This window comes from Balaenoptera ricei, chromosome 10 (assembly GCF_028023285.1).
Source record: "Balaenoptera ricei isolate mBalRic1 chromosome 10, mBalRic1.hap2, whole genome shotgun sequence".
Lineage (NCBI taxonomy): Eukaryota > Metazoa > Chordata > Mammalia > Artiodactyla > Balaenopteridae > Balaenoptera > Balaenoptera ricei.
In genome coordinates this window covers 7,584,471-7,612,119 of record NC_082648.1, presented here as the reverse complement: position 1 = coordinate 7,612,119, position 27,649 = coordinate 7,584,471, and the positions used below count along the sequence as shown (strand labels likewise).

The following is a 27,649-nucleotide window of genomic DNA, read 5'->3' as shown; positions in this document are numbered from 1 at the left end:
AGGTTTACTTTTAAATCAAAGAAAAACCTACCATTGATCCTTTTTGCCATAGAAAAATTGGTGCAAAGAGAACTTAACTTCCACACAATCACAGAACTAGCATGTGGCAAAGCTGAAATTTAGACTCAGTTCTAACTTGACTTTGACAATACTTGTGAAGTGATTAGGCTAGGGTTATTAGATTATTGGACAAATCATAGGCTTGACTGGTCTCATTAGTTTACTTCATTGCAAATTCCTTGAACTGGGCAATCTGTATAGATCTACTCCAAGTATAATATATTCATGTTATCCAAAGTCAGGTCTGGTCCAATGTATACTAGACCCAGTATATTTCAGGCTCTTTGGCAGAGATGCCTTACATAAAGTGGTCTGGAATTATGCTAATTCATCTTACACATAAATTGAACTTATAAAATGTTTATTACCTATGTCAGCAAATACATTAAATGTTTCTGACTAATGTTGGCATGTGTTTTCACTCAAATGGGTTTTCCTGGAGATGGAGTATATACTGAAATAAAATTAAAACTGTTTTCAAAATATTGAATTGGTTGGCAGCCTTTTTTTCTGCTTTTATTATGATACCCTAATTATGCCAAATATGGATTTTGAAACTATTCCGAGTGTGTGTTTAAATACTCAGTTGATTTTATTGAACTGGTATAAAATGACTTCACTATTCTTGTTGGCACTTTATAGTCCCTGGATGTTAATTAGACTTGGCAATTCTTTAATCCTACCACATCCCTATTATGGGCCAGCTGTCCTCCATTAGATCTAGTGTCACTCAGGCCAATCCAAGACTCTGCCTGGTTTCTGGAACCAAGCCATTACTTTTTAAAAATCAACTCACGTCTTTTTTTCCCATCCTTTGGTAATTAAGCACATGACCAAATTGTGGGATTCACTTTGAACATAACCATGGAAAACTTCGCTGTAGTTTTCCCAGGTCCTATTTTTTACCATTAGTATACATATATTTCCCCCCCAAAGATTAGGTGTTCTAGCAACACTCAATTTATGTTCAAGTTATTTTCAATGTTATCCTAAGAAAAATCTGTCAAAGTTTATTTTCGTGTTCTCAGTCTCCTTTCCTGTATCAGAACTCTTTGGTTGCATGTAACAATTTAAACAAAGAGCAAAAATCTATTGGAAGAATACTGGGATATTTCAGGTAACTAAGCCACGGAATTAAATTATGGTAGGAGCAAATAATAGCATTTTATATAGCTGTTTAGAAAAATTGAGGTAGTAGTATACACACTTGTATGGCAAGATATTCAATATAATATATTGTAAAGTTATGGAACACGGTTATATCATAATCCTATTGGGCTAAGAAAAAGAGACATGCTTATAAAATAAATTCAGAAATACTGGGAGGGTATGCAAGAAAATATTAACAGTGATTCCCTCTAGGGAATAAGGTCAGGAGGAGTGGGAGAGGTGTCAGTAGATTTTTCTTTTCAGTTTATTCTCTTCTTGAGAACTATTTATCTACCAAGAGCACTGTGGCAGTCATACAAGTTTGCCAATCAGACCTCTCCTATAACTCGCTGTGAAAAATGTAGTTGGCTTGCCAGCCTCCAGCTGACATTCTTTTGGATCCACCTCCGTATTCTGCACCAAGGCCACTCTCTTCCTGGTTTACTCCTAGCCAATGACTGCACACAGCAGGGATACTAGGGCTCAGGGACATAATATACAACCACTGGTATGGTAAGTGAATTTCCCCCACTATCTCCATCAGGAAAGAAGACTAGAAATAGTTTGCATCCACATGGAATGGATAATATTCATTTAGCTTTGCTCCAAGGATATGATATAATCTAAATTATAGGCCATCTGGACATTCCACAGAACATCACATAAATGCATTACATCAATGACATCATGCTTATCGGACAAATGAGCAAAAGGAAGCTTAGCATACCAGAGGCCTTGCTGAGATACGTGTTCCAGAGGGTGGGAAATAAACTCTACAGAGATTTGGGGATCTGCCATTCCTATGAAGTTTTTAGATGACCTGTACCAAGAGCCATCTGGAACATCCCCTACAAAGTAAAACACAACTTGTTACATTTACATCACCTGCTACATGGAAACACGCACAATGCCTGGTGGATCTCTCTAGATTATGGAGGCAACACATTTTGCCTAGAAACACTATCCCAGCCTATATACTGGATGGTATGAAAAGCAACTTAGTTTGAGTAGGGTCTGGAGCAAGAAAGGGCTCTGTAGAAGATTCGGGCTGTGATGCAGGTAGCCCTGCAAGTTGGGCCATATAATCTGGTGGACCTTATGGTATTCTAGGTACCATTGGTAGAAAATGATGCAATGCAGCCATTTTTGTCAGAAGTTCATGGAACTGTGGACAGGCTGCTCCCCAAACGTATGTGCGGAGAAATCTGTGCAGCATATATCAGAGGTGGAATGTGTTTGCCACAGGTGTGCCACTCAGATCTCTTCAAGAAAACCTGATGTGAAAAAAACAAAAGCCGGAGGCACACTTCCTGATTTCTAACCAGGTCACAAAGGTTTAGTAAACAACCGTATGGTGTTGGCATAACAACAGACACATAAACCAATGGAACAGAATAGAGAGCCTAGAAATAAACCCATACATATATAGTCAATTAATTTACAATGGAGGAGCCAAGAACAGACAATGGGAAAAGGACAGTCTCTTCAATAAATGGTGTTGGGAAAACTAGACAGCCACATGCAAAAAGACTGAAACTGAACCCCTACCTTAAACTATACACATACAGAAATACAGAAATATTAACTCAAAATGGATTAAAGACTTAAGAGTTGAAAACATAAAACTCCTAGAAGAGTTTCTAGGCCTTAACTAATAGGTAGTAAGCTCCTTGCCATTGGTCTTGGCAATAATTTTTCGGATTAGACACCAAAAGCAAAAATAAACAAGTGGGACCACATCCAACTAAAAAGGTTCTGCACAGCAAAGGAAACCATCAACAAAATGAAAAGGCAACATACTGAACAGAATATGTGCAAATCAAATATCTGACAAGGGGTTAATATTGAAAAAATATAAATACAACTCAATAGCAAAAACAATCCAACATAAAAAATGATCAGAGGAATTGATTAGACATTCTTCCAAAGACATACAAGTGGCCAACAGATACGTGAAAAGGTGTTCAACATCACTAATCATCAGGAAAATGCAAATCAAAACTCCAGTGAAGGTCATCTCACACTTGTTAGAATGGCTATCCTCAAAAAAAAAAAAAAAAGGTAGGTGAATGCTGGTGAGGATGTGGAGCAAAGGGAAGCTTTGTGCCTGCTGGTGGGAATGTAAGTTGGTGCAGCCACTATGGAAAACGGTATGGAGGTTCCTCAAAAAGTTAAAAAAATAGAACTGCCATATGATCCAGCAATTCCACTTCTGGGTATACACCTGAAGGAAACAAAATGACTATCTCAAAGAAGAAAAAAAGAAACACCTCAAAGGAAGAGATCAGATTTGTGGTTGCCAGAGACTGGGGGTTGGGGGATGGGGGAAATGGGTGAAAGTGGTCAAAAGGTATAAACCTCCAGTTATAAGATGAAAAAGTCCTGGGGATGTAACGTACAACATGGTGACTACACTTAACAATACTGTATAGTATATTTGAAATTTACTAAGAGAGTAGATGTTAAAAGTTCTTATTACAAGAAAAAAAATTATAACTATGTGAGGTGATGGATGTTAAACTTGTGGTAAATATCTTGCAATACTTACACACATCAAATCATTGTTATACACTTTAATACAATGTGATTTGCCAATTATATCTCAATTAAGCTGGGAAAAAAGAAAACCTGAAGCAAACAGCCTCCAGCTCTAACAATAAACTTTTAAAATTACAACAATCATTAAACAAGAGGGGGAGATTATCCAAAACCATTCGCATCTCATGACTCTACACAACGTTCAGTAACATAGATTTCAATGGCTTAATCCATACTGTCTCTCAAATTTATACCATGTACCATTTTAGAGATCATGGAATAACTGAGTACTCAGGCGACCTCTAGAAGCCTGTTTCACGAAGCCCTCACCTTTAAATTATTCTTCCTGTGTAACTAGTAGCTGAGTACAGAACTAAAAAATTAAACAACCCACTAAGGCCATCTGTTTGTAGTACTGAAGTCCTTATTTACTGAGCTTTCAAGTCTGAAAAACTTTGAAGGATTCGGTGTCTTAATATTTTTAGAAACGTACGCCCTTCTGTCCTGATATTTCTACTTACACTAACGAGAATATCAACTTTTCCACCTTCCGTAACTACCAAAGCACCATTCTTGGTTCATTACAAAGAATTTCAATTCATCTGTTTTCCTAACACAGCAAATAACCTCAAACTCTACTGCTAACAAAGCCTCAATTTAGAGAAGTAAAATTCACGGATCATTGCCTAAGGTATATTCAATCCACCCATTCCTCTATAGAGTAAGGATCAGCCTGTTTTGTACAAACTGAGCTAAGAATGGTTTCTACATTTTTAAAGGGTTATTTTTTTTTTAAGCAAGAGACTGTATATGGACGGCAAAGCCTAAAATACTTAGAATTTGTCCTTTCAGAGAGTAAAATTCCTGTTCCAAAGAGCAGTGTTTCTTAAAGGCACCGTCACTGACAAGATTTAGGGTAGCGATTCTCAAACATTATTATAAATAAGTCACTTAAGGAGTTTGTCAAAAAGCAGACTCCTGGCAATCCAAAAATTCAGGTTTAGGACCCTGGAACCTAACAAATAATCCATGCGATCATGATATAGGTGGTTCGAAGGACACTTCGAGAAAATTTAATCACGGGATCAGCTCAGACCATCAAAAAGACTTCTTACTGGACTGACTTTAGTGGAGTAAATTTTAGTGTCATATTGATTTGCATTGTGGGACATCTCATGATCAGGAAACATTGCTTTTCCTGTACAATATATCTGCTTCTATCTTAAGGTTACCATGAATTTTCTAATTTTATTCAACTCTTTGTCAATTCTGTCCACCTCTATCAGAGCAAATGTACAGGATCTGATAGCATGCATATGCGTTTTAACCCTTTTTTTTCACCTTATTTTTTTCTCTATTTTGGCTTCATCCCAATCTTCTGTTTGTTTTAATATATTTATATTAAGTCTCTTCAAGTCATTTTTGGGAAAACAAGTCATACTATCCTAAACTATTCCTTATGGTACATGGTATGCATTTTCCTAAATTCTCTCGGTTTAAGAGCAAGAAAAGAATATTTATGTTATGAGCTGACGGGGGAAAAACCTGGGAAAAAAATGAGATAAAAGGTTTTTTAAAGAAATATACAATTCCTCAGCCAATGAAATGTGGGAATGAGGAATAATCCATCTATATTAGGAGAACTCTCACACACATACACACACACACACACACATACGCACACACACGCGCACACAAAATGATCCAACCAAAAGAGTTTAAAAGGAGCTTAAATAAGAAAACTGAAAGGAAATCATGGACTTCCCTGGTGGTGCAGTGGTTAAGAATCCACCTGCCAATGCAGGGGACCCGGGTTTGAGCCCTGGTCCGGGAAGATCCCACATGCCGCAGAGCAACTAAGCCCGTGTGCCACAACTACTGAGCCTGTGCTCTAGAGCCCACATGCCACAACTACTGAGCCCACGTGCCACAACTATTGAGCCTGCTCTCTAGAGCCCGCGAGCCACAACTACTGAGCCCGAGTGCCACAACTACTGAAGCCTGTGCACCTAGAGGCTGTGCTCCACAACAAGAAGTCACCACAATGAAAAGCCCGCGCACCGCAATGAAGAGTAGCCCCCGCTCACCACAACTAGATAGCCCACGTAGCAACAAAGAACCAACGTACTAAAAATAAATGAATAAATTAACTTTTTAAAAAACGAAAATCAGGAAAGAAAACCTTACAGACTTCCAAGATGAAAAAAGATTCGGTAGGTCTTGAATAAGATTTCAATAACCAAAATTTACAGAATTAAAAGACAGTATTTATTAAATGCTCAACTGTGTGCTAAGAAATATACACGTATTATAGCTTAGCTAATACTTACACATTAGACTAGCAAAGTAGGTACAATTCTTCCCATTTTTTTTACAAACACTCCTTTATGGCTTGCAGAAGGTGACTTGTCCAAAGACCATTTAAACAGTAAGTAATGAAATCTGAATTTGTATCAGTATCTGCTTACAAAGCCCATTTTGTCAAAGCTTACAAAGCCTATCTTGTCAAAAGTACTAGGGCTGCCTCTGAATACACATGTATATTATTAGATCCCCTATAGTTCAAATAAAGTAGGTCAGACATGGTCTCCAGTCACAAGATTAAAATATAGTGAGCAATGCTATGACAAGTGTGTGCTAGAGCCTTGTCAGAGTGAAACAGAAAAAAGCCTGCATTTCTTCAGAGATAAAAACATAGCAATAATTATTCAGCATGGACAGATAAACTGAGATGAAAGGGGCAGGAGAAAATCCACATAATACACATTTTAGTGCCTATCTTTGTGCCAAAAGGAGTAATCATATCAGAATATTTTATAGAGAGATCAGTCTGTCAAGAACCAAGGAGTTTAATCTTTCAAAAAGTGAAGAAAAAAAGAGAATGACACGTGTGGAGCTAGACATCAAGTCTAGATATGCAGACTGAAGTGAACCCATACAAAATGGAGTGAGCAGAAATAACTGACAAAAGAACAAACCAGGGCTTCCCTGGTGGCGCAGTGGTTGAGAGCCCTGGTCTGGGAGGATCCCACATGCCACGGAGCAACTAAGCCCGTGAGCCACAACTACTGAGCCTGTGCGTCTAGAGCCTGTGCTCCGCAACAAGAGAGGCCGCGGCAGTGAGAGGCCCGTGCACCGCGATGAAGAGTGGCCCCCACTCGCCGCAACTGGAGAAAGCCCTCACACAGAAACGAAGACCCAACACAGCCAAAAAATAAATAAATATAAATAAATAAATAAAAATTAAAAAAAAAAAAAAAGAACAAACCATACTCCATGCTATTTCATTTCCAGTTCTGGTGTTTTTATTTTAGAAAGCACACTGAATTAAACAGGTTAGAGCTATTGCTTCCTTGTTCTGTGTACTTCTATCCTCCATTTGAAAAAACATATAGTCTTCATCCATTCTGCGAGATCAAAAGAACCTAGGGGGGAAACACACAGAGCTCACTTAAATCACAGTTTTAAACAGTCTTTATAATTAGGATGAGAAAAAAAGAAAAGGAAAATAAGAAAATTAACTAATGTGACAATAAAAAAATACAAATTGTCTAGATTGCCAAAAAGAATCATAACCCTTTTTATAATTACCACATTTCATCTTGGTGATCTCAGCTGACAAAGGTATACTAAGGTATATCATTCATTAAAAATTAAAAGCTTAAACCTGTAACAGGTTTAAAAGAGCAACCTTACTTCCCAGATTTACTTGACTCTTCTTCAGGAGAAACTATTCTTATTTCCTGAAATTTCTTCTCTCTAGAATCAACAGTTCAATTTATAGGTCCATTATTTTACCTACTTTTTCAAGATGCTGCCAACACAAAAGCCAAAACTTTGGTCTTTATCACTGGAGTTTTGTGAGACTTATTTCAGTTAGACATCCAGGTAAGCATATTTTCCTAGTGATTGATTTAAACTGTACTATAGAGATAATTTATATTTTACAAAAATCAACCCAATTTTAGACACTGAATTTCATATTAAAAAATACAACCATTATAAAAGATGTGTCAGTAATATTACTCCTTGACAACCCTATAATATAGACAATTGTGTTTTATTTTAGCACCAAGAGGAAAAAATTGAGGTAAGAACACTTTTTCTAAAACATCACAGAAAGTTATTGTAGCAAAATGCCTGAACAAACAAAATTAAACTTAAATGCTCTTACTCTAGTGCTCAAGACTACATTTTCAATAAATTATATAATGAGCAATAAATTTTGGTTCAGATTAAGTTTCAAGCTTCTTCTTTCAGTTCTAAAGCACTGACATCTCCATATAATAACCAAAATTTGTGACAAAACTCTTTTTAAAAGTTTAGAAATCTAACCATATTAACTGAGGCATGTATTCTTGTGTTCCATATTAATATATGTAAAACTGTATTTAGCATTAAACAATTTTTTAATAAAAGGTGACTTTCTATACTATTTTTTTTAAAAGAAACAGAATTCACCATGTATTTAAACAATAGTATCAGTTACTCTAGCTTCATGTTACTATAAATCCTTTATTCCAAGTATGCACAATAAGTTCATTTAACTACTTCCCGTTGCTAACCTAAAAATCTGTCAGAAAAAAAAAATTCAGAATATAATGTTTTACCTTTGTTGCAGATTGATTCATTATCCAGAATAGAAATAAAGGTAGGCCAGAGGAGAGGTAGAGGGTTAGTGGTATAATAGATCTAAGAGATCCACTTCTCTTCTCTCTTGACCAGAAATTGCAAAGAACCTCTTTGCATCTTCTCTTAACAAGGGACACTTTTTTATTCTCAAACCCTGTAAATGATGTACTCATTAATTCTACGTACAAACCACCTAAAATGGCTGCCCACAGCTTGCCTTAGTATCCTAACCACAAGCCCAAACAGTGACAACTTTCTTTCTAACTCACAGCGGTCTCATTGCAGAGCACTTCACTTATTCAGTACTACAGCAGATTTTGAAGAATGCACAGCACATAATGCAAAGAGCACCATATTGGCAGTTAGGACACTTCAGATGTAGTCCTGGCTCTGTAATCTTGGTTAAGTTACTAACTTCTCTGAACGTTAGTTTCTTTACCAGTAAATCCAAGATTACAGTATATGACCTCTAAGCTTTCCACTTTAAAAATTCTAAACTTCTATGGTAGGCCTCTGTAGGCCAGTAGTTCAATCTGTTACTACAGATACTACAGTAAAACAAGTAGTTAAGTGAATAAACGGGTCTGCAACTTACTAAAAGAATGGAAAATTACAGTCTTTAAATCTAGGGAATTCAAAATATCACTTCATTTCTTTTATTCAGCCTCATCAAATTCTAAAATGTAGAAAATCACAATACTGGTACTGATGCACATGCTGAAGGCAGCTGTTGATGGAAAGGAAATAGAGCTATTTACCAGAGAGAACACAAATGAAAATGGGGACACACACACACACACACATAGAGAAATAGGCAGGCAGAGACAAAAAATGACAACATTGGAAAAATAAAATCCAGAGGGACTGAATGACTAAAGAGAGAGATACCAAACCAGGAAAGCAGAAGCACAACTGAAGAAAGAGTAAGAGAAGAAGGGCAGAGACAGATAAGCAAGACAGAAAGGTGAATATGCAGAACAGAACTGATGGGCAGGTACAGTGACAAGGAAATGGGAGTAGAAAGGAAAGAGACAGCCAGAAGAAAAGATCATTTTTACCACAAAATATTGTAAAGTGACATACTTCTGTAGCTATCCCCCCAGTACTCACACTAAAAAGGGGACACTTTCATTTTTACAAAATGATTAACAATGCATATTTCATTTACCTTGCAGATTTTTTAAAAAAATCACATTTACTGTGAGATAGCATAATTTTTGCCATCATTAAGGTCTACATATTGGATACGATAATAACTCGATGGGGGGGGAATCCTTTCACAATGTATATCAAATCATCATCTTACAATTTTATCTGTCAGTTATACCTCAATAATGCTGGGGGAAAAAAAAAGGTTTCACATGTATCAATATACTGGAAATCCCTAATTTTACATATTGCTAATTTTTTTTTCCAAATTAAAGAATGATAGTACCCCAGTTAGGATAAATTCATCCTACGTCAAGAATTTACAGGCATTCATGATTACACACCACAGTGACTTACGGGACACTGGTATCATATTGAAAACACATTCTTGAAATTAACTTACCATTTAAGAGTCAAGATCAGGGATCGTAGTCCTGTTTCCATTTTTGCCCCCTTTGCTTGTCGTGGTACGTCATGCTCTATCTCTTCTCCTATGCAGATTTTGTCAGTAGCCATCAATCTGAAGAATTCTTTCTTCTGCTGCCACCTACCAGTTTATTTCTCTGCTGCAGCAGAAGAGTATATAGAAAAAGTTCTTGCTTACTATTCATATTAAACAGAAAAATTCCTTAACATTTCATATTTTCACATGTGTATGAAGTTCCTGTTTCCCCGAAACCTCCCCTCCAAGTTAAAACAACAAAAATCCCAATCACAGAAGATCAAAACATGTATGATCAATGTTCATGCTAAGCTGGAGGAGGGGGAGCTGGAAAGATTTAGACACTCAGCAGTTGCCATCTCAAGGAGCCATTCCTTTTCTGTTACTTTCCTTCTTCAACTGTCCCTACAAATAATAAATGCATAACTTAAAATTTTAACTAGGTAGTCAACTCCTCCAAATTTTAAGTTCAGAGACTACCAAAAGACTTGTGGAAGATGCAGCAATAAAGGAGTTTTTAAAAGTAATTCTAGAAACTAAGGGTGTTAGGCGCTTTACCTGCTTGAGTTTTCATGTTCTGGACTGCTTATTGCCCAATGGCTCTGAATACATTAAAACACGAACACATACGCCACCTACATTTAAAATAGGGTAGCATTTGTATGCCCATATAAGCAATGGGTATATTTTTTGCAAAAGAGTAGTAATTTCATTAGGTCCTTTTAAAAGGACTGACCACAAATGCACATTTCCTCAAACTGTATACATACATAAAAGAATTAGGGCAAAAAAGGGAGAGTGACAAAGGTAAAAGCAGGTGTAGAACTGGAAATTAATACCACATAAATGTTTTGTCTTTTTATATCCTGAGATTCATTTCTATTCCCAGTCTCTTTATTATTGAAGTCTAGGTTTCAAATTTGTTCTTTATTCGCTACTAAAGAACAATATGCAAGAATGAGCTAGTGATAATGATGAACTAGTAATAATGGCTTTTGTTCCACCCTCCCACTACCTTTACCCCAAAATAAAAACGTATTTTGTGAACTTAAAAAATAAAACAAACACTGACATATAAGCACCAAAGGCTAGTCAACAGTGGCCCGGCTGTGACATTGTTTCTACTTTCTCATTCCTTCCCCCATCTCAAGCCCCACCCTTTGACCTCTGTATATGGGATGAGCCTGAGCAGGAGAGTTGGTGATGTCAGGACTGCGCCGTTCCCACGGATGCTCCTAGAGGCCTGCTGTGCTTCTGGGAACTGGGGCACAGGGATGGCTGTCTGACTGAAACCTAAAACAACAACAATTCACCCCACCCCTCATGTTCCCAAACCCCACAGTAGCAGCCAGGTATATATGCTATATAAGGACCATCTAATATAGTTTGAATATGGTGAAATCTGAAAGCAAGATCATTTTTAACATGGCAGTGATCTTGGGGGCGGGGCAGTGGAATGGAGGTGCAAAAATCCTCCACATCCCATGCAATCACAGAGTGCACACATGCTAATGCTAGCCATTCTCATCAGCAAGAGAACAAGATCCTTCCATACGTCATAAATTACTGCAGGAGTGCAGCCAGGATTCCTTTGTTGGTAAATTTCAGTTCAAGACAAATATTTTTATCTTAAGATGCTTAGGGGAATGACTGTCCCTACCTCATATGAGTGAACTGAAGCACAAAACAAGTTTATGACTTATTTTATGCCTTCAGCTGTAGAAACAGCATTACAAGCCAGGATTTCCTATACTCTAACTAGTGAGTTACTAGACTTACAGCCTCCTTGGATAGGACATACAAAGAGAAATGTATCTTGAAAAGGTCCTGACTACTGACACTAAAATTCTACCTATCAGAAAGAGGATTATCTCCCATAATGATAATAACTCATATTAGAGCTAGAACTTTGGGAAGGACAGGAAAAAGGAGGGGACTGGGGTAGACAGGAAGGGATAGTAATATTAACTAACAGGAAGGCTACTAAAATGGGTAAGCTGTATTCCTGTTCCTGCCATTAACTTTGTTTTATGGGCTTGATTAATCTGCTTCAAGATCTTGTGCTTCAGAAATGCCCTCCAATCTGTTCAAACCTATAACTTTTGAATATTTAAACCATTATTTAATGATAATCTCAAACGGCTGACATCTATCTCTTCGTTAGAATTAGTGTATCAGAAATGCTAAAATCATTAATTCTGAAATCACGCTGCTCCTGAAATAACTGAAATGCTATTATCTTTTGTCTCATTACCTTTCACTTTTATAATGAAGTCACAGAAAGAGAAGCACTACTAAGGTCAACTGAAGGCTATGTTGAGTTTTTACCATATATATATAACCTAGAACCTAATTTTACCTTTTCAAAACTCTAGTTTTCCATACCTGTCAACTCCTAATTGATGTCTTTATACTGTGAGCTCACTGTGTATTCGGAACACCAACCCCTGAAAAAGCTTAAGCCAGAGTAGCACAATGGAAGAAACATACAAACCCAAAACAAAAACAAAGCTAAAAAATAGCTGAAATAATTATAGACATATATGCAAGGAATGGAGATATCTAAATGGCTAAAACAAATCCCCAAAGAAAGTCCTGGGTTCATCCCAACCAATTCAAACTTTACCCCCAAAACTTTTTCTATAACCAAATTATTTGCTAGATATGTTTATACATTGTTTTTTGAAATCAAAGTTATTACAAACCCATTGGTGCCTTCAAAGTACATAAAAGAAAGGAAATTTTTAAAAGAAAGTAAAGTTAGCCTTGTGATGAAAAAAAGGAGAAAGAATCAAATTACCTGCCAGCAGCCTGGGGCTGTGCCTGAATCCAAACCGCTGCATTTACCATTCATTCTACAGCTGCATTATTGGGGGAAGGGGAGTTTAGAAGGGCACTGACCCCGAAAGTTCTCAATACTTCTCACTCATCATCAGGAAGGGGGAAGAAGGAAAGTTTTTTCTCTGGGTATTTTTTTGTTTGTTTGTTTTTGTTTTTTTGGCTCCTGAAAAGGCTGGCAAAGAACAGTAATAGTGCAAGCAGTTAGAATATTTCTTTAAAAACAATTTTAAAAATGCAAAACATTAAGGAATTTAAAACACCACATTTTCGTTAATATAGAAAGAATTTTCACTAGAGTTAGGCAGCCACCCCAAAACAGCATGGCAAAAGGGCATTGGTATAAAGGAAACAAAATACCACACAAAAATCCAAAACAAAACTAAAAACATTTCAAATTAAACCTGGAAGACTAGAAGATTCCAACAGCAGATTTCTGTCCACTACTGAAACATTCCAAAATCCAAGCTTCAAAGGCGCCTAAATGTATCTTAAATGAAATTTTGTTTTGTTTTGTTTAAGAAAAAAAAAAGAAAGAAAGCAGTGAACCTGGTTATAAATCCTGCAATATATTACGTTTAAAAATATCCTAGTACAACAAAAACAAATTATAAAAGAAATTAAACAAACAAACAAACAAATAAAAACAGTAGCAGCAGAGGTTACCTGTCTGAGCACCTACATTTTCTTAGGAAGGGATCGTGTCTCACCAGCCATATAGCCCATAAACCTTCTCAAAAAGAGTGAGCCAGGAGAAAAATGTAACACAAGATTTGATTTCACAATGTCTCTAAGCACCCCAGACCCCAAACTGGGGACTCACTGAATGAAGAGAATTTCTTTTTCCTTTGTTTTCTTCTTGAGAAAAAGAAGAGATGATCTTGAAAGTCAATTACTTCTTTCAACGCCTTCGATACCTTTTCAAAAGTCTGATAAAGCACTTGATGAAAGCAAGTCTCTTGATGGATTTTTCTAATGTTCCAGGGTATTTTCTTATTTGATAGCATATACAGAAATATTTCAAAGTTCAGTGGAGTTAAAGCCAACAGAAATGACCAATCAAAAGAAAATAACTATTAAAAATTTTAAATGGAATAGTTCATATTTGTGTGTTTATGTATATACATAGTCCGCTTTTCATCATGGGTGACATAAAAACAGTATCAGAAAGAATTACTTTTAAATACAATTCAGAATTACAATTTTAACAATGTGCAATAGTTTTACAATAATTCAGATTTTTGCATGATAAAATAACAACTACACATATTTGATAAATACACATTTTTACCTCTCATAATAGCAATAAAGATTTTAAGAAAGTTACTCAACAATATGAAAATATATTTAACTTTCACTTAAATATCTGGGCTGTTTTATTTGGGTTCTTCCAGTATGGTTTGCTCATATTCTTTACCTTACTTTTTGAAGGAATTCAAGAGGATATTCATGTTTTTAAACTCTAAGATGTCCATTCCTGTCCATTCAGTGTACGATCCAGAAATAGATTGGTAAGGCTATGTTTTAACATAGTGTGAATGCACAAAAGATGGATAGTGAGTAAAACTACAGTGAAATAATCTCAAGATATTTCTTCTAATGTACTTGGTTAATTTGATAATTTTTTTAAAAGGCTACCTACATTTTTCCTGGTGCCTTATCCCACCCAACAGAAACCTTGAGTTTTTCATCAAATAGACAGGGTGTTCTATTCGTGTTTTAAAATTCACTAATCTATATACATGTGATATGTAACTATTCAAAGTATATGTATCATAATCTATGTGGCAACCAGATGGTCTCTACACACATATGAATGATGATTTAATTAAGCGATCCCTTTTCCCTTGTTTATTTCTCTGTCCCGAATAGTGTGCATCTTCCAAAGTATGGTCATTTAGTAAAAAAAGTACCAAGTGAGCCAGAGGTACTTATGTACTCCACAATATGTCGCACAATAACCCTGTACAAGTCAAATTCTTTTAGATGAGATGAGCATATCCTAAAATAAATTAGAAAGTCCTCTTATGTATCTTTTTCTAAGGTGAAATGAGACACTGCACAGATCAGAGGTACTATTCTATTTGTCAACAATCAACCTTTCACTCCATTTTAATATTATTTAATTCTATGGAAAAAACAAGTTTTATTACATTCCTTTTTTAAAATGGGGGAAAAACTGTACAAGTAAGCATGATCAAACCTCTGTTAGAGCTGGTTAATACTGATCTTATTGCCTCGAAGTCTCTCTAGTAGTGTCCAAGAAATTATGTTTAATGTCCATCTGAAGGAAAAAAGCACTGGAGAGGCAAGAAAGGACTCGGGTAAAAAGCTTCAGTGGATTGTAGGGAGATGGAACTTGCTGCTTAAAAAAATTACGTTGAGCTCTGGTGCATCTCCATTTCTTAACACACCTTCCAAACCATTCACTGGGATAGTTTTACCCATGTTTAAAGGCTCATATTATATGCAGTTTGGGGGCTTTTATAAATTCAGAAATAAAGTAATATAAAGAGTAGAATATTGAAGGCTTCAGAGTAGGGCTATAAGAGACTCAATACTGCTAAATAAGTCCCCAAACAAAAATGGTCAGTCCACCCCAACCCAAAACCTATGTGTAATAGGAGAAAATGCACAGCAAGAAGAAGCAGAGGAAAAGCATGTAGCCTGGAATAAATCATACACTGAACAGTCTAGAACCAAAGAAAAAAAGCAAACAACATACATATACACAAAAGCCTAAGAAGCAGCTATTCTCCTCATGTCTTTAGGTGAGTACCTCTACCAGTAGATTATAGTTATGAAAACGACTCAGTTGTTTGTTTTTTTTTAAAGTAAAAAACTGTTTCCCATCATGCTCCATTTTCTAGAATCTTTCCTTTTTGATTGGTTGGTGTAAACAAAAAGCAAAGCACATAAACATGCAAGCGTGCACACGCGTGCACACACGTGCACGTGCACACACACACCCTCCTAAAATGTGAAAAATGCAGATATATTAACGCTGGTATTAGAAATCACTTCAACTTTATACTTAGGAACTTACAGACCCTTGATTTGCCCCCCAAAAATGTTTTTCCTTGTCCTTATTCTTTAAATGCCCAACCACCAAAAGAAAAAAGGAAAAAAATAAAAGGCTTTAAATGCACATGTTTCAAGTCAGTGTCTTGTTAACAAAAAAGGTAGCATTTTCTTCACTTTGGCCATTGTTAAAGATGCAGGCATAGATCAGGGAATGTTAAGACTAGCATGTATTTAAAAAAAAAAAAATGCAACATTAACAGAGCATATATCTTTCAAAAAAGGCTAAAACACTAACAAATACAAGTCAATGCACATATTTTTAACTAGTGCAATTTTATCTACAATGGAGTAAATGTTATTTTGTGTGCCAGACATTGCAATACTGTTCATTTCCCTTTTATCATGCAAACATGCCAACTTTATCATTAAAAAAAATCTTTATTGGGTCACATTCAGGTTGCCCTCCCACCCAAATTAAGGGGGAAAAAGTCAATAAAAGAGCTCCTCAAGATTTCATAACTATGAACATAAAGCTCCTAGATAATAGTGTATAGGCTGAATTTTCAGATTTGTATAAAAAAAATTATAATTTAGGTAGATGTCTTCCTCACGGATTACAACACAATGTTAAGTTACACTATTCTGAAATTTGTACCAACTGTACAAAAACAAAAGCAAGAGACCATGAAAATATTATGTTCTTCACGGCCTGAGAGCCTACACATTTCTGAGTAATGTAAAATTATGAGAGCCTGACATTTTTCTGTATCTCACCTCTTCTGCCTCCCTATCGGTAGGATTTGTAAATCAAAGTCAGTAACATCTTAGTAGCAAAGGTCTCGTCTATCTCCCCCTTCTTCCCTCCTAACTAATCCTACCCAATTTTCTCTCATCTTTCTGAGCATTTTCCATGAACAGCATTGCAAGTTGGTTAAAAAAAAAAAAAAAAAAATGAAAAAGAAAAAGAAAAAAGAAAGAAAAAAAGGAAAGAAGAAAAAGAAAGTTTTACAAGGGTTTTGTTGGTTAATTATTTACTGGTGGAATCACTCCACCAGGAGTTTGATTTCATTGGCTAGCAGTTGGTTCATGTTGAATAGGCCCCCTGGGAGCTTGGTGAGCAGCTCTCGCTCCGTGGTTTCAGGGTCGCTGTCAACAGAGCTGGAACTTGCGCTCATGTTGTCGACAGCAGTGTTGGCTGGGGGACCCAGCTCCGGCTCACTAGTCTCACTGGCCGTGGACACCACGGAGAGCAGGGACATACGCCGGGTGAGCCGGCCAGAGGGCAGAAGGGAGGCGGCATAGTCCGCTATGATACCAGCTACATCTAGATTACAAGCCTTATCAAAGGCTATGAAACCTACATTTGCATTGGCCTCGCAGACACAGAAGGAGCCGTCGTCTTTCATCAACAGGTCAATGCCACACACATCCATTCCCAGGATATTAGACACCTGGATAGCTAGCTGTTTCCCTTGTTCACTCAATGAGCACATCATCCCGACACCACCTGGCAAAAGAGAAATAAGAAGTTACCAAAATGATAAAATTTTGGAGTACAACTAAAGCTGACCTTAAAGTTAGCCTCTAAGGCTAAACCTCTCTTCTAAATCAGTCGAACAGCAAAAGTGCTATTCTAGTGTAAAACTGGGACTCTGAAGTCTAAGATTCTTTCATTAGGGAATCCCCTTCCAACCCAGTCTCTCGACAAATTCATGACTTAGTACTTTTTCCATAAGCCATTTTTTTCTGAAGACATTAAACTTTCACTGAAGCCTATCTTACTTGCAATAACATGGAACTTTTGCATAAATACAGTTAAACCACTTAATGTTGTTATTGGTTTTTATCAGTTTCAGATTTTGATTTGTAAAAATAGAGATGCATCATTAGCGTATAGGAATGCAAGAGATTTCTGTGCATTAATTTTGTATCCTGCAACTTTACCATATTCATTAATTAGCTCTAGCAGTTTTCTGGTGGCAGTTTTACGATTCTCTATGTATAGTATCATGTCATCTGCAAACAGTGACAGTTTTACTTCTTCTTTTCCAATTTGTATTCCTTTTATTTCTTTTTCTTCTCTGATTGCCATGGCTAGGACTTCCAGAACTATGTTGAATAATAGTAGTGAGAGTGGACATCCTTGTCTCACTCCTGATCTTAGAGGAAACGCTTTCAGTTTTTCACCGTTGAGAATGATGTTTGCTGTGGGTTTGTCGAATATGGCCTTTATTATGTTGAGGTAGGTTCCCTCTATGCCCACTTTCTGGAGAGTTTTTATCATAAATGGGTGTTGAATTTTGTCAAAGGCTTTTTCTGCATCTATTGAGATGATCATATGGTTTTTATTCTTCAATTTGTTAATATGGTGTATCACATTGATTGATTTGCGTATATTGAAGAATCCTTGCATCCCTGGGATAAATCCCACTTGAATGTTATAAGTCATAATCCTAGTTATTACTTTAAAACTTACATCTCAGAAATAACTAATTTTCTTGTCAACTGCATTATTATGAACTTTCATCAAATCTTTAACCATGGACATTTTTAAGTCTTTTGTCATTTACAGACAGTTCTGGGCGTACTCTGATGCTTTTGCAAATATGTTCCTATAAAAGGGTTTCATCTTCAAGAAATTCATGGAAAAGACTCTGACAAGTACAGGTTTCTGGTAACTGACTGTACTGCTGAACTGAATGAATAAGCATTTTCAGAACTCTAATGAAAAACTGATGAACTCATAAAAGTGCTAACAAAAGACCAAGATGGAAAAAAAAATTAATTACATGGGACTGAGTGAACTGATGAGGATGAGTATAATTTTTGTGACTTTCTGTTTGAATTAAAAAAAAAAAAATCCCACAAGGACTCACTCAGAGGCAAAGAATATACAAATCAATTTTCACTGCAAAGTAAAGGAGCTGTTACAGTGGAGGATTACTGGACTGAATGTCAATATTATGACATAGTATGAGTGTGTTTCATGTTTGGTAATTGCAATCATTGTTGCTTTTGTTGTGGTCATCCATGTACAATGCTTGGTGTCAGGCTATTTATCTCTTGTAAAAATAAAATACAGTGTGTGTGTGTGAAAAAAAAAAAAACAGAGATGCATAACAGGGAGAGAGGACAGAATCTAGGAACATGCTTCTCTTCCTCCACAGTCCCAATTCTAACCTCTGCCATTCCTAAGCCAAAAGCATTCTGGGGTTTCAGGTAGCTGGAGGAGTGTACATGAAGTCTTTGCTGGTATCTGAGAGAAAAGAATTAGAACTAGTTGGAGACACGCTTCAAGACTAGAAAGGACTAGATAAGGACTAGAAAGCAAAAGAATTTTGACAAAACCTTGGATTAAGGAGCTCAACAGGAGGATAGCTGACATCAATACTATGTAAGTATGCCTGACCCAAAGAGACCAAAGGTAAATGCACATATGACCAGAGTCCCCCTTACCACTGTGGCTGGAAGAGTAGGGGAGGGGAGTGCAGGAAGGAGGGGACTGGCACACTAGCCAATGAATTAAATGACACTGCTTCTCAGCATCCATAGTACTGAGGCCATCTGGAATGCTCCAAATAACCAGAGCAGAGCTCTGATGTGATGTGACAATAACAAGAACAAATAACAAGCTCTCTATGACTTGAATGAAAGAAATAAGAGCACAAAACTCAAGTTTAGCACAAAAAGACTCTCTGAACTAAAACAAAAACATGATTACCCAACTTAAAAGTTACAACAGAGGAACTGAAGGAGACTTGCTTTTGTGAGTCTAACTTATAAGTTGGAAACTCTACTGTAAGAAATATTTTGAAGCACATACAAAAAACCTGAGGTGAAGTCACAAAAGAAGAATAAAAAATTTGGATAACTGAATCAGAAAAACCCTAACCCCCAGAAGGAGAGAAGAAATTTTCCTGAAGCTTAGAAAAACTGAATCTGATAGAAACAGCTTACTAAAATCCAGGTTGGACTGACTGAGAAGAGACACATATCTAAAAATATCCTGAAAAAACTGTTGAGCATTTCAAATAAAACAAAACAACCAAAAATAAGAGAACAAAACAAAACAAAAAACAAACTTACAAAGAATATAAATTACCTACCCCCCCTCCCAAAATCAGAGTAGATTTGGACATTCAATTGCAAAAGTGTAAACTGTAAAGCACTAGAACAGAAGCAAGACTCACACAATTTAAGAATCCTATCTCAAGAGCCTCCCATCAAGCCTCTTAGATAGCCTCAACCACCAGAGGGCAGACAGCAGAAGCAAGAAAAACTACAATCCTGCAGCCTGTGGACCAAAAACCACATTCACAGAAAGATAGACAAGATGAAAAGGCAGAGGGCTATGTACCAGATGAAGGAACAAGAAAAAACCCCAGAAAAACAACTAAATGAAGTGGAGATAGGCAACCTTCCAGAGAAAGAATTCAGAATAATGATAGTGAAGATGATCCAGGACCTCGGAATAAGAATGGAGACAAAGATTGAGAAGATGCAAGAAATGATTAACAAAGACCTAGAAGAATTAAAGAACAAACAAACAGAGATGAACAATACAATAACTGAAATGAAAACTACACTAGAAGGAATCAATAGCAGAATAACTGAGGCAGAAGAACGGATAAGTGACCTGGAAGACAGAATGGTGGAATTCACTGCTGCAGAACAGACTAAAGAAAAAAGAATGAAAAGAAATGAAGACAGCCTAAGAGACCTCTGGGACAACATTAAACGCAACAACATTCGCATTATAGGGGTCCAAGAAGGAGAAGAGAGAGAGAAAGGACCAGAGAAAATATTTGAAGAGATTATAGTCCAAAACTTCCCTAACATGGGAAAGGAAATAGCCACCCAAGTCCAGGAAGCGCAGAGAGTCCCATACAGGATAAACCCAAGGAGAAACACGCCGAGACACATAGTAATCAAAGTGGCAAAAATTAAAGACAAAGAAAAATTATTGAAAGCAGCAAGGGAAAAACGACAAATAACATACAAGGGAACTCCCATAAGGTTAACAGCTGATTTCTCAGCAGAAACTCTGCAAGCCAGAAGGGAGTGGCATGATATACTTAAAGTGATGAAAGGGAAGAACCTACAACCAAGATTACTCTACCTGGCAAGGATCTCATTTAGATTTGATGGAGAAATCAAAAGCTTTAGAGACAAGCAAAAGCTAAGAGAATTCAGCACCACCAAACCAGCTCTACAACAAATGCTAAAGGAACTTCTCTAAGTGGGAAACACAAGAGAAGAAAAGGACCTACAAAAACAAACCCAAAACAATTAAGAAAATGGTCATAGGAACATACATATCGATAATTACCTTAAACGTGAATGGATTAAATGCCCCAACCAAAAGACACAGGCTTGCTGAATGGATACAAAAACAAGACCCATATACATGCTGTCTACAAGAGACCCACTTTAGACCTCGGGACACATACAGACTGAAAGTGAGGGGATGGAAAAAGATATTCCATGCAAATGGAAATCAAAAGAAAGCTGGAGTAGCTATACTCATATCAGATAAAATAGACTTTAAAATAAAGAATGTTACAAGAGACAAGGAAGGACACTACATAATGATCAAGGGATCAATCCAAGAAGAAGATATAACAATTATAAATATATATGCACCCAACACAGGAGCACCTCAATACATAAGGCAACTGCTAACAGCTATAAAAGAGGAAATTGACAGTAACAAAATCATAGTGGGGGACTTTAACACCTCACTTACACCAATGGACAGATCATCCAAAATGAAAATAAATAAGGAAACAGAAGCTTTAAATGATACAATAGACCAGATAGATTTAATTGATATACATAGGACATTCCATCCAAAAACAGCAGATTACACGTTCTTCTCAAGTGCGCACGGAACATTCTCCAGGATAGATCACATCTTGGGTCACAAATCAAGCCTCAGTAAATTTAAGAAAATTGAAATCATATCAAGCATCTTTTCTGACCACAACGCTAGGAGATTAGAAATGAATTACAGGGGAAAAAACGTAAAAAAGACAAACACATGGAGGCTAAACAATACGTTACTAAATAACCAAGAGATCACTGAAGAAATCAAAGAGGAAATCAAAAAATACCTAGAGACAAATGACAATGAAAACACGACGACCCAAAACCTATGGGATGCAGTGAAAGCAGTTCTAAGAGGGAAGTTTATAGCTATACAAGCCTACCTAAAGAAACAAGAAAAATCTCAAGTAAACAATCTAACCTTACACCTAAAGAAACTAGAGAAAGAAGAACAAACAAAACCCAAAGTTAGCAGAAGGAAAGAAATCATAAAGATCAGAGCAGAAATAAATGAAATAGAAACAAAGAAAACAATAGCAAAGATCAATAAAACTAAAAGCTGGTTGTTTGAGAAGATAAACCTAATTGATAAGCCATTAGCCAGACTCATCAAGAAAAAGAGGGAGAGGACTCAAATCAATAAAATCAGAAATGAAAAAGGAGAAGTTACAACAGACACCGCAGAAATACAAAGCATCCTAAGAGACTACTACAAGCAACTTTATGCCAATAAAATGGACAACCTGGAAGAAATGGACAAATTCTTAGAAAGGTATAACCTTCCAAGACTGAACCAGGAAGAAACAGAAAATATGAACAGACCAATCACAAGTAATGAAATTGAAACTGTGATTAAAAATCTTCCAACAAACAAAAGTCCAGGACCAGATGGCTTCACAGGTGAATTCTATCAAACATTTAGAGAAGAGCTAACACCTATCCTCCTCAAACTCTTCCAAAAAATTGCAGAGGAAGGAACACTCCCAAACTCATTCTATGAGGCCACCATCACCCTGATACCAAAACCAGACAAAGACACTACAAAAAAAGAAAATGACAGACCAATATCACTGATGAATATAGATGCAAAAATCCTCAACAAAATACTAGCAAACAGAATCCAACAACACATTAAAAGGATCATACACCACGATCAAGTGGGATTTATCCCAGGGATGCAAGGATTCTTCAATATACACAAATCAATCAATGTGATACACCATATTAACAAATTAAAGAATAAAAACCATATGATCATCTCAATAGATGCAGAAAAAGCCTTTGACAAAATTCAACACCCATTTATGATAAAAACTCTCCAGAAAGTGGGCATAGAGGGAACCTACCTCAACATAATAAAGGCCATATATGACAAACCCACAGCAAACATCATTCTCAATGGTGAAAAACTGAAAGCATTTCCTCTAAGATCAGGAACGAGACAAGGATGTCCACTCTCACCACTATTATTCAACATAGTTCTGGAAGTCCTAGCCATGGCAATCAGAGAAGAAAAAGAAATAAAAGGAATACAAATTGGAAAAGAAGAAGTAAAACTGTCACTGTTTGCGGATGACATGATACTATACATAGAGAATCCTAAAAGTGCCACCAGAAAACTGCTAGAGCTAATTAATGAATATGGTAACGTTGCAGGATACAAAATGAATGCACAGATATCTCTTGCATTCCTATACACTAATGATGAAAAATCTGAAAGAGAAATTATGGAAACACTCCCATTTACCATTGCAACAAAAAGAATAAAATACCTAGGAATAAACCTACCTAGGGAGACAAAAGACCTGTATGCAGAAAACTATAAGACACTGATGAAAGAAATTAAAGATGATACCAACAGATGGAGAGATATACCATGTTCTTGGACTGGAAGAATCAACATTGTGAAAATGACTATACTACCCAAAGCAATCTACAGATTCAATGCAATCCCTATCAAATTACCAATGGCATTTTTTACGGAGCTAGAACAAATCATCTTAAAATTTGTATGGAGACACAAAAGACCCCGAATAGCCAAAGCAGTCTTGAGGGAAAAAAATGGAGCTGGAGGAATCAGACTCCCTGACTTCAGACTATACTACAAACCTACAGTAATCAAGACAATATGGTACTGGCACAAAAACAGAAACATAGATCAATGGAACAAGATAGAAAGCCCAGAGATTAACCCACGCACCTATGGTCAACTAATCTATGACAAAGGAGGCAAAGATATACAATGGAGAAAAGACAGTCTCTTCAATAAGTGGTGCTGGGAAAACTGGGCAGCTACATGTAAAAGAATGAAATTAGAATACTCTCTAACACCATACACAAAAATAAACTCAAAATGGATTAGAGACCTAAATATAAGAACGAAATTGAGTCATTTGTTGAGAAGTGGATGGATCTAGAGACTGTCATACAGAGTGAAGTAAGTCAGAAAGAGAAAAACAAATATCGTATATTAATGCATGTATGTGGAACCTAGAAAAATGGTACAGATGAGCCGGTTTGCAGGGCAGAAGTTGAGACACAGATGTAGAGAATGGACATATGGACACCAAGGGGGGAAAACTGCGGTGGTGTGGGGATGGTGGTGTGCTGAATTGGGGGATTGGGATTGACATGTATACACTGATGTGTATAAAAGTGATGCCTAATAAGAACCTGCAGTATCAAAAAACAAACAAACAAACAAACAAACAAAAAAAAGAATCCTATCTCAGCCAATATATCATTCTCCTTTGAGAAAGAAAGAAAGCTATGAGGTATCTATCACTCACATACACCATCCAGGGTAAATAATCAAGAAAAGATACTAACATAACAGCAAATGACTAAGAACAGAAAACACAAGATATGGGAAGATGCAGATGGAGAGTAAACAGTGATGAGTAGTGTGATTCTTGCAATACAGGAATAATTAACTCTAAACAGATAAAGACTGCCTGGGAATGGATAAAGTAAGTGCTACATAAGGATTCTTGAAACAGAAGAGACACACAATAAAAGAAATTCTGTTATAGACTTGAACTAAAACTATTAAATGGTTTCAGTAAAACACTAGAATACAAAGCCCAGGGAAGCAGAAATTTTTGTCTGTTTTGTTCACTGCTATATACAAAATACTGCTATAACAGTACTTGATACTTAGGAGGTACTCAAAAATATTTGTTCAGTGAATGAATGAATCAAGAGGGAGGAGTAGGAAGGGAAGTAAAACTGTTCTAATCCTCTCATGGGAAGAGAGAGGGAACAAGAGGTGATGCATTTTGAGAGTAGAGATTTCAAGGAGTTTGGATATGAGGTGTTAGACTAGAGAGGAGATCAAGAATGACTCCAAGGATTTTGGTCTAAACTAGAAAGATACAGTTGCCAAAAAACAATAAGGAGAAAACTGTGGATGGGACATATTGGGAGGAGGAGTTAGATGAGGAGTTCAGTTTTGGACATGTTAAGACTAAAATGTCTAACAGACATCTACATGGAGATATTGAGAGGCAGTGATTTACATGTGCCTGGAGTTCAGGAAGAAAGCCTAAACTGGAGAGATATATTTGAAAACAATAACATAGATAGCATCTAAAGCCATGAGCTAGATAACATTACTAAGAACATAAAATAAACAGAGAAGAAGAAAAAACCCAGACTATCCTCTGAGGCGCTTCAACAGTAAGAAATCTCAGAAGATACACACTTAAGCAAATCAAAATCAGCAACATTCTTTGGACCAATGGGTAAAATGGGTTAGGACACAGCTTAAATGAAATAATATGACCAAAGAGGGAATTTGTTAGACATCTCACACATGTGCAAATTGGGGTACAAACTGAGCCTTGGTGAAAGCAAATTTTTATGATTCAGAGAAATCCAACTTCATTACTAGAAAAACAATTCTATACATTTATTATATTCGTGGTAAATCTATTAACCATATTTACATGTGAAAGATATGGTTTTCAACATATTAAATAAAAAGATCTAAGTTATATGCAAATACTCACTGAACAAGCTTTAATAATATTACTTTATATCCTAGAAAGACACTTGCATTGCTTTTACCTAGTGAGCAGTTGCTTTGCATCCTCCCATCCGTTGAACAGCGTAACATGGTGCCAACCACACGGCCTCCCACGACAATGACACGTACATCCCTTCCATGAGACTCTTTAACATACTTCTGAAACAGGTATGGAGCTTCATGGCGAATAAGATGGCTTAGATCAGCCAAATGGTGCTTATCGCGAGCCAAGAAAACTGCTTTGCCTGTGATCGAAAAGAATAAAATGGTCGAAAAGAATAAAAAATGTAAGTCAACAAATTATGAGCAGTTGATATCATTACCTGCAATTTCTTGTGTCCCAATCTACTTTTTCGGAACCAACTGCTTTTTAACCAAAGTAACAGCGTTATGGTAAAATGTATATAAAGACAAAGTAAATATTTGGGTTCTTAAGATTTGTATTCCTCCAGGTTAGCCAATAATATTAGCCCCACTTATCAACAAAACATTTTTCTGAGTTAAAACATATGTTTTATATATTACACAATATTAAGATGCCATGTTTGCATATAGTAAAAGAGCAGTATGTTACTACTTCTATGCCAACAGAAGTGTCTGCTTTTAAAACATGGTTATAAATCCTTTGACATTCTTCCCATCAAGAGGAGACGGAATCTATATCTTATCCCTTGAATCCAGGAGGGAACGTAATTGCTTCAGAAAAATACAGAATAGGCAATTCTATCTGGCTTCTGAGGCTAGATTGTAAAAGGTCACACAGATTCTTTGTTCACTGGAGCATTCACTGCAGGAGCCTTGAGACTTCTTGGCTGCCATACTGGAGAAGCCAAGTAGAAACAGTGCAGTCAGAAGTCCCAGCTGAACCCTGACCTAGCTATCTCTGTCAAAGCACTAAACCTTGTGAAGTACTTGCATTTATGAATCATTTTATGCCTTAAGAAACAGTTACTTAATCTGAACTTATTAAGATATTTTATACACTGTCTTCAAGCTATATAAATTGGGATGGGGATGATGGAGTTGGTGATCTAGAATCCTTGCATTGTTGAAAAGGACGATAAAGATATTGAGACTCAGCCTACATTAAAGCATGCATCTTAAAATCTCTAGGATAGCTTTTCTGGGCGGCAGGGAGGGAGGCCTACTGGGTCCCCGCCCGTCCCAGCGCCTGCCACCGGCCGAGCCCCGCCCCCCGCGTCTCCATCATGGGTCACGGTGGTCAGATGTGCGCCCAGGTCCGCGGGACAGGCGGGCGCAGAGGTCCCTTGTGTTGGCGGGGGTGGATGCGGCAAGGTTCCGGCGCCTCCGCGGAGCATCGTGGGGCTGGGGCTGGGGGCGCCGAGGATTGCTATGCTCTCCGCACTTTCCCGGCTCTGAAGCCTCGAGAACACGGCTAGGCAGCAGTAGTTTAATGGGGAGCTTGCCTGCTGGGAACTAGGGGCCTGCTGGGGTCTCAGTTCTTGGCTGGCCCTGGAACACGAGGTTGCCAGGTGTGTGACGGTAGCAGGTAGGAGTGACCCGCTGGTGCAGTGATGAGCAGGAAAGGAAGGACAGCGGCTGTTGGCCTGTGAAGTTAGGCAAGAATGACCAGCCGACACAGTCCAGACCAAGGTCCGTGGGCCCAGCTCGGTCCTGTGCGTCTGGTCAGTGGAATAGACCTGCAGGTGTGGCTCTTGTCACTCTAGGACTGGCTTCAGGACAGATCCTGCTGATGAGTCCAGGGCACCGTCCTCAGTTCTCCAGGAGAGTGTGCCGGGGTGGAGCCAGGGGGGTGTGCCCGACTCAGCACGGTGGCCACGCACATCCAGTCTGCTGGCAAGGGCAGTGGGGAGCCGGGGGAAGTCATGGCCTTGGGAGTGTCCTGTGATGAAAAAGAACCTGCAGCCTTATCAAATAACTTTTGTGTGGAACGTTGGTGTGCTGAGAAGCAGTTCTGTGTGCTTTTCCCCCCTGGTGGGGAT

The 27,649-nt window shown here is 37.3% G+C and overlaps 1 protein-coding gene across 1 annotated transcript in view; it reads right to left on the bottom strand.

Annotated features, from left to right (window-relative positions):
* Positions 1-13,356: 13,356 nt before the first annotated feature.
* RIMKLB (ribosomal modification protein rimK like family member B) overlaps positions 13,357-27,649 on the bottom strand; it is a 45,991-nt gene continuing 31,698 nt past the window's right edge. The window contains exons 5-6 of the mRNA XM_059935274.1: positions 25,727-25,930; positions 13,357-17,339 (exon numbers count right to left, since the gene is read on the bottom strand). Coding sequence (XP_059791257.1) covers positions 16,876-17,339; positions 25,727-25,930 — 668 coding nt within the window. The 3' untranslated portion in view covers positions 13,357-16,875. The remainder of the gene's footprint in view (positions 17,340-25,726; positions 25,931-27,649) is intronic.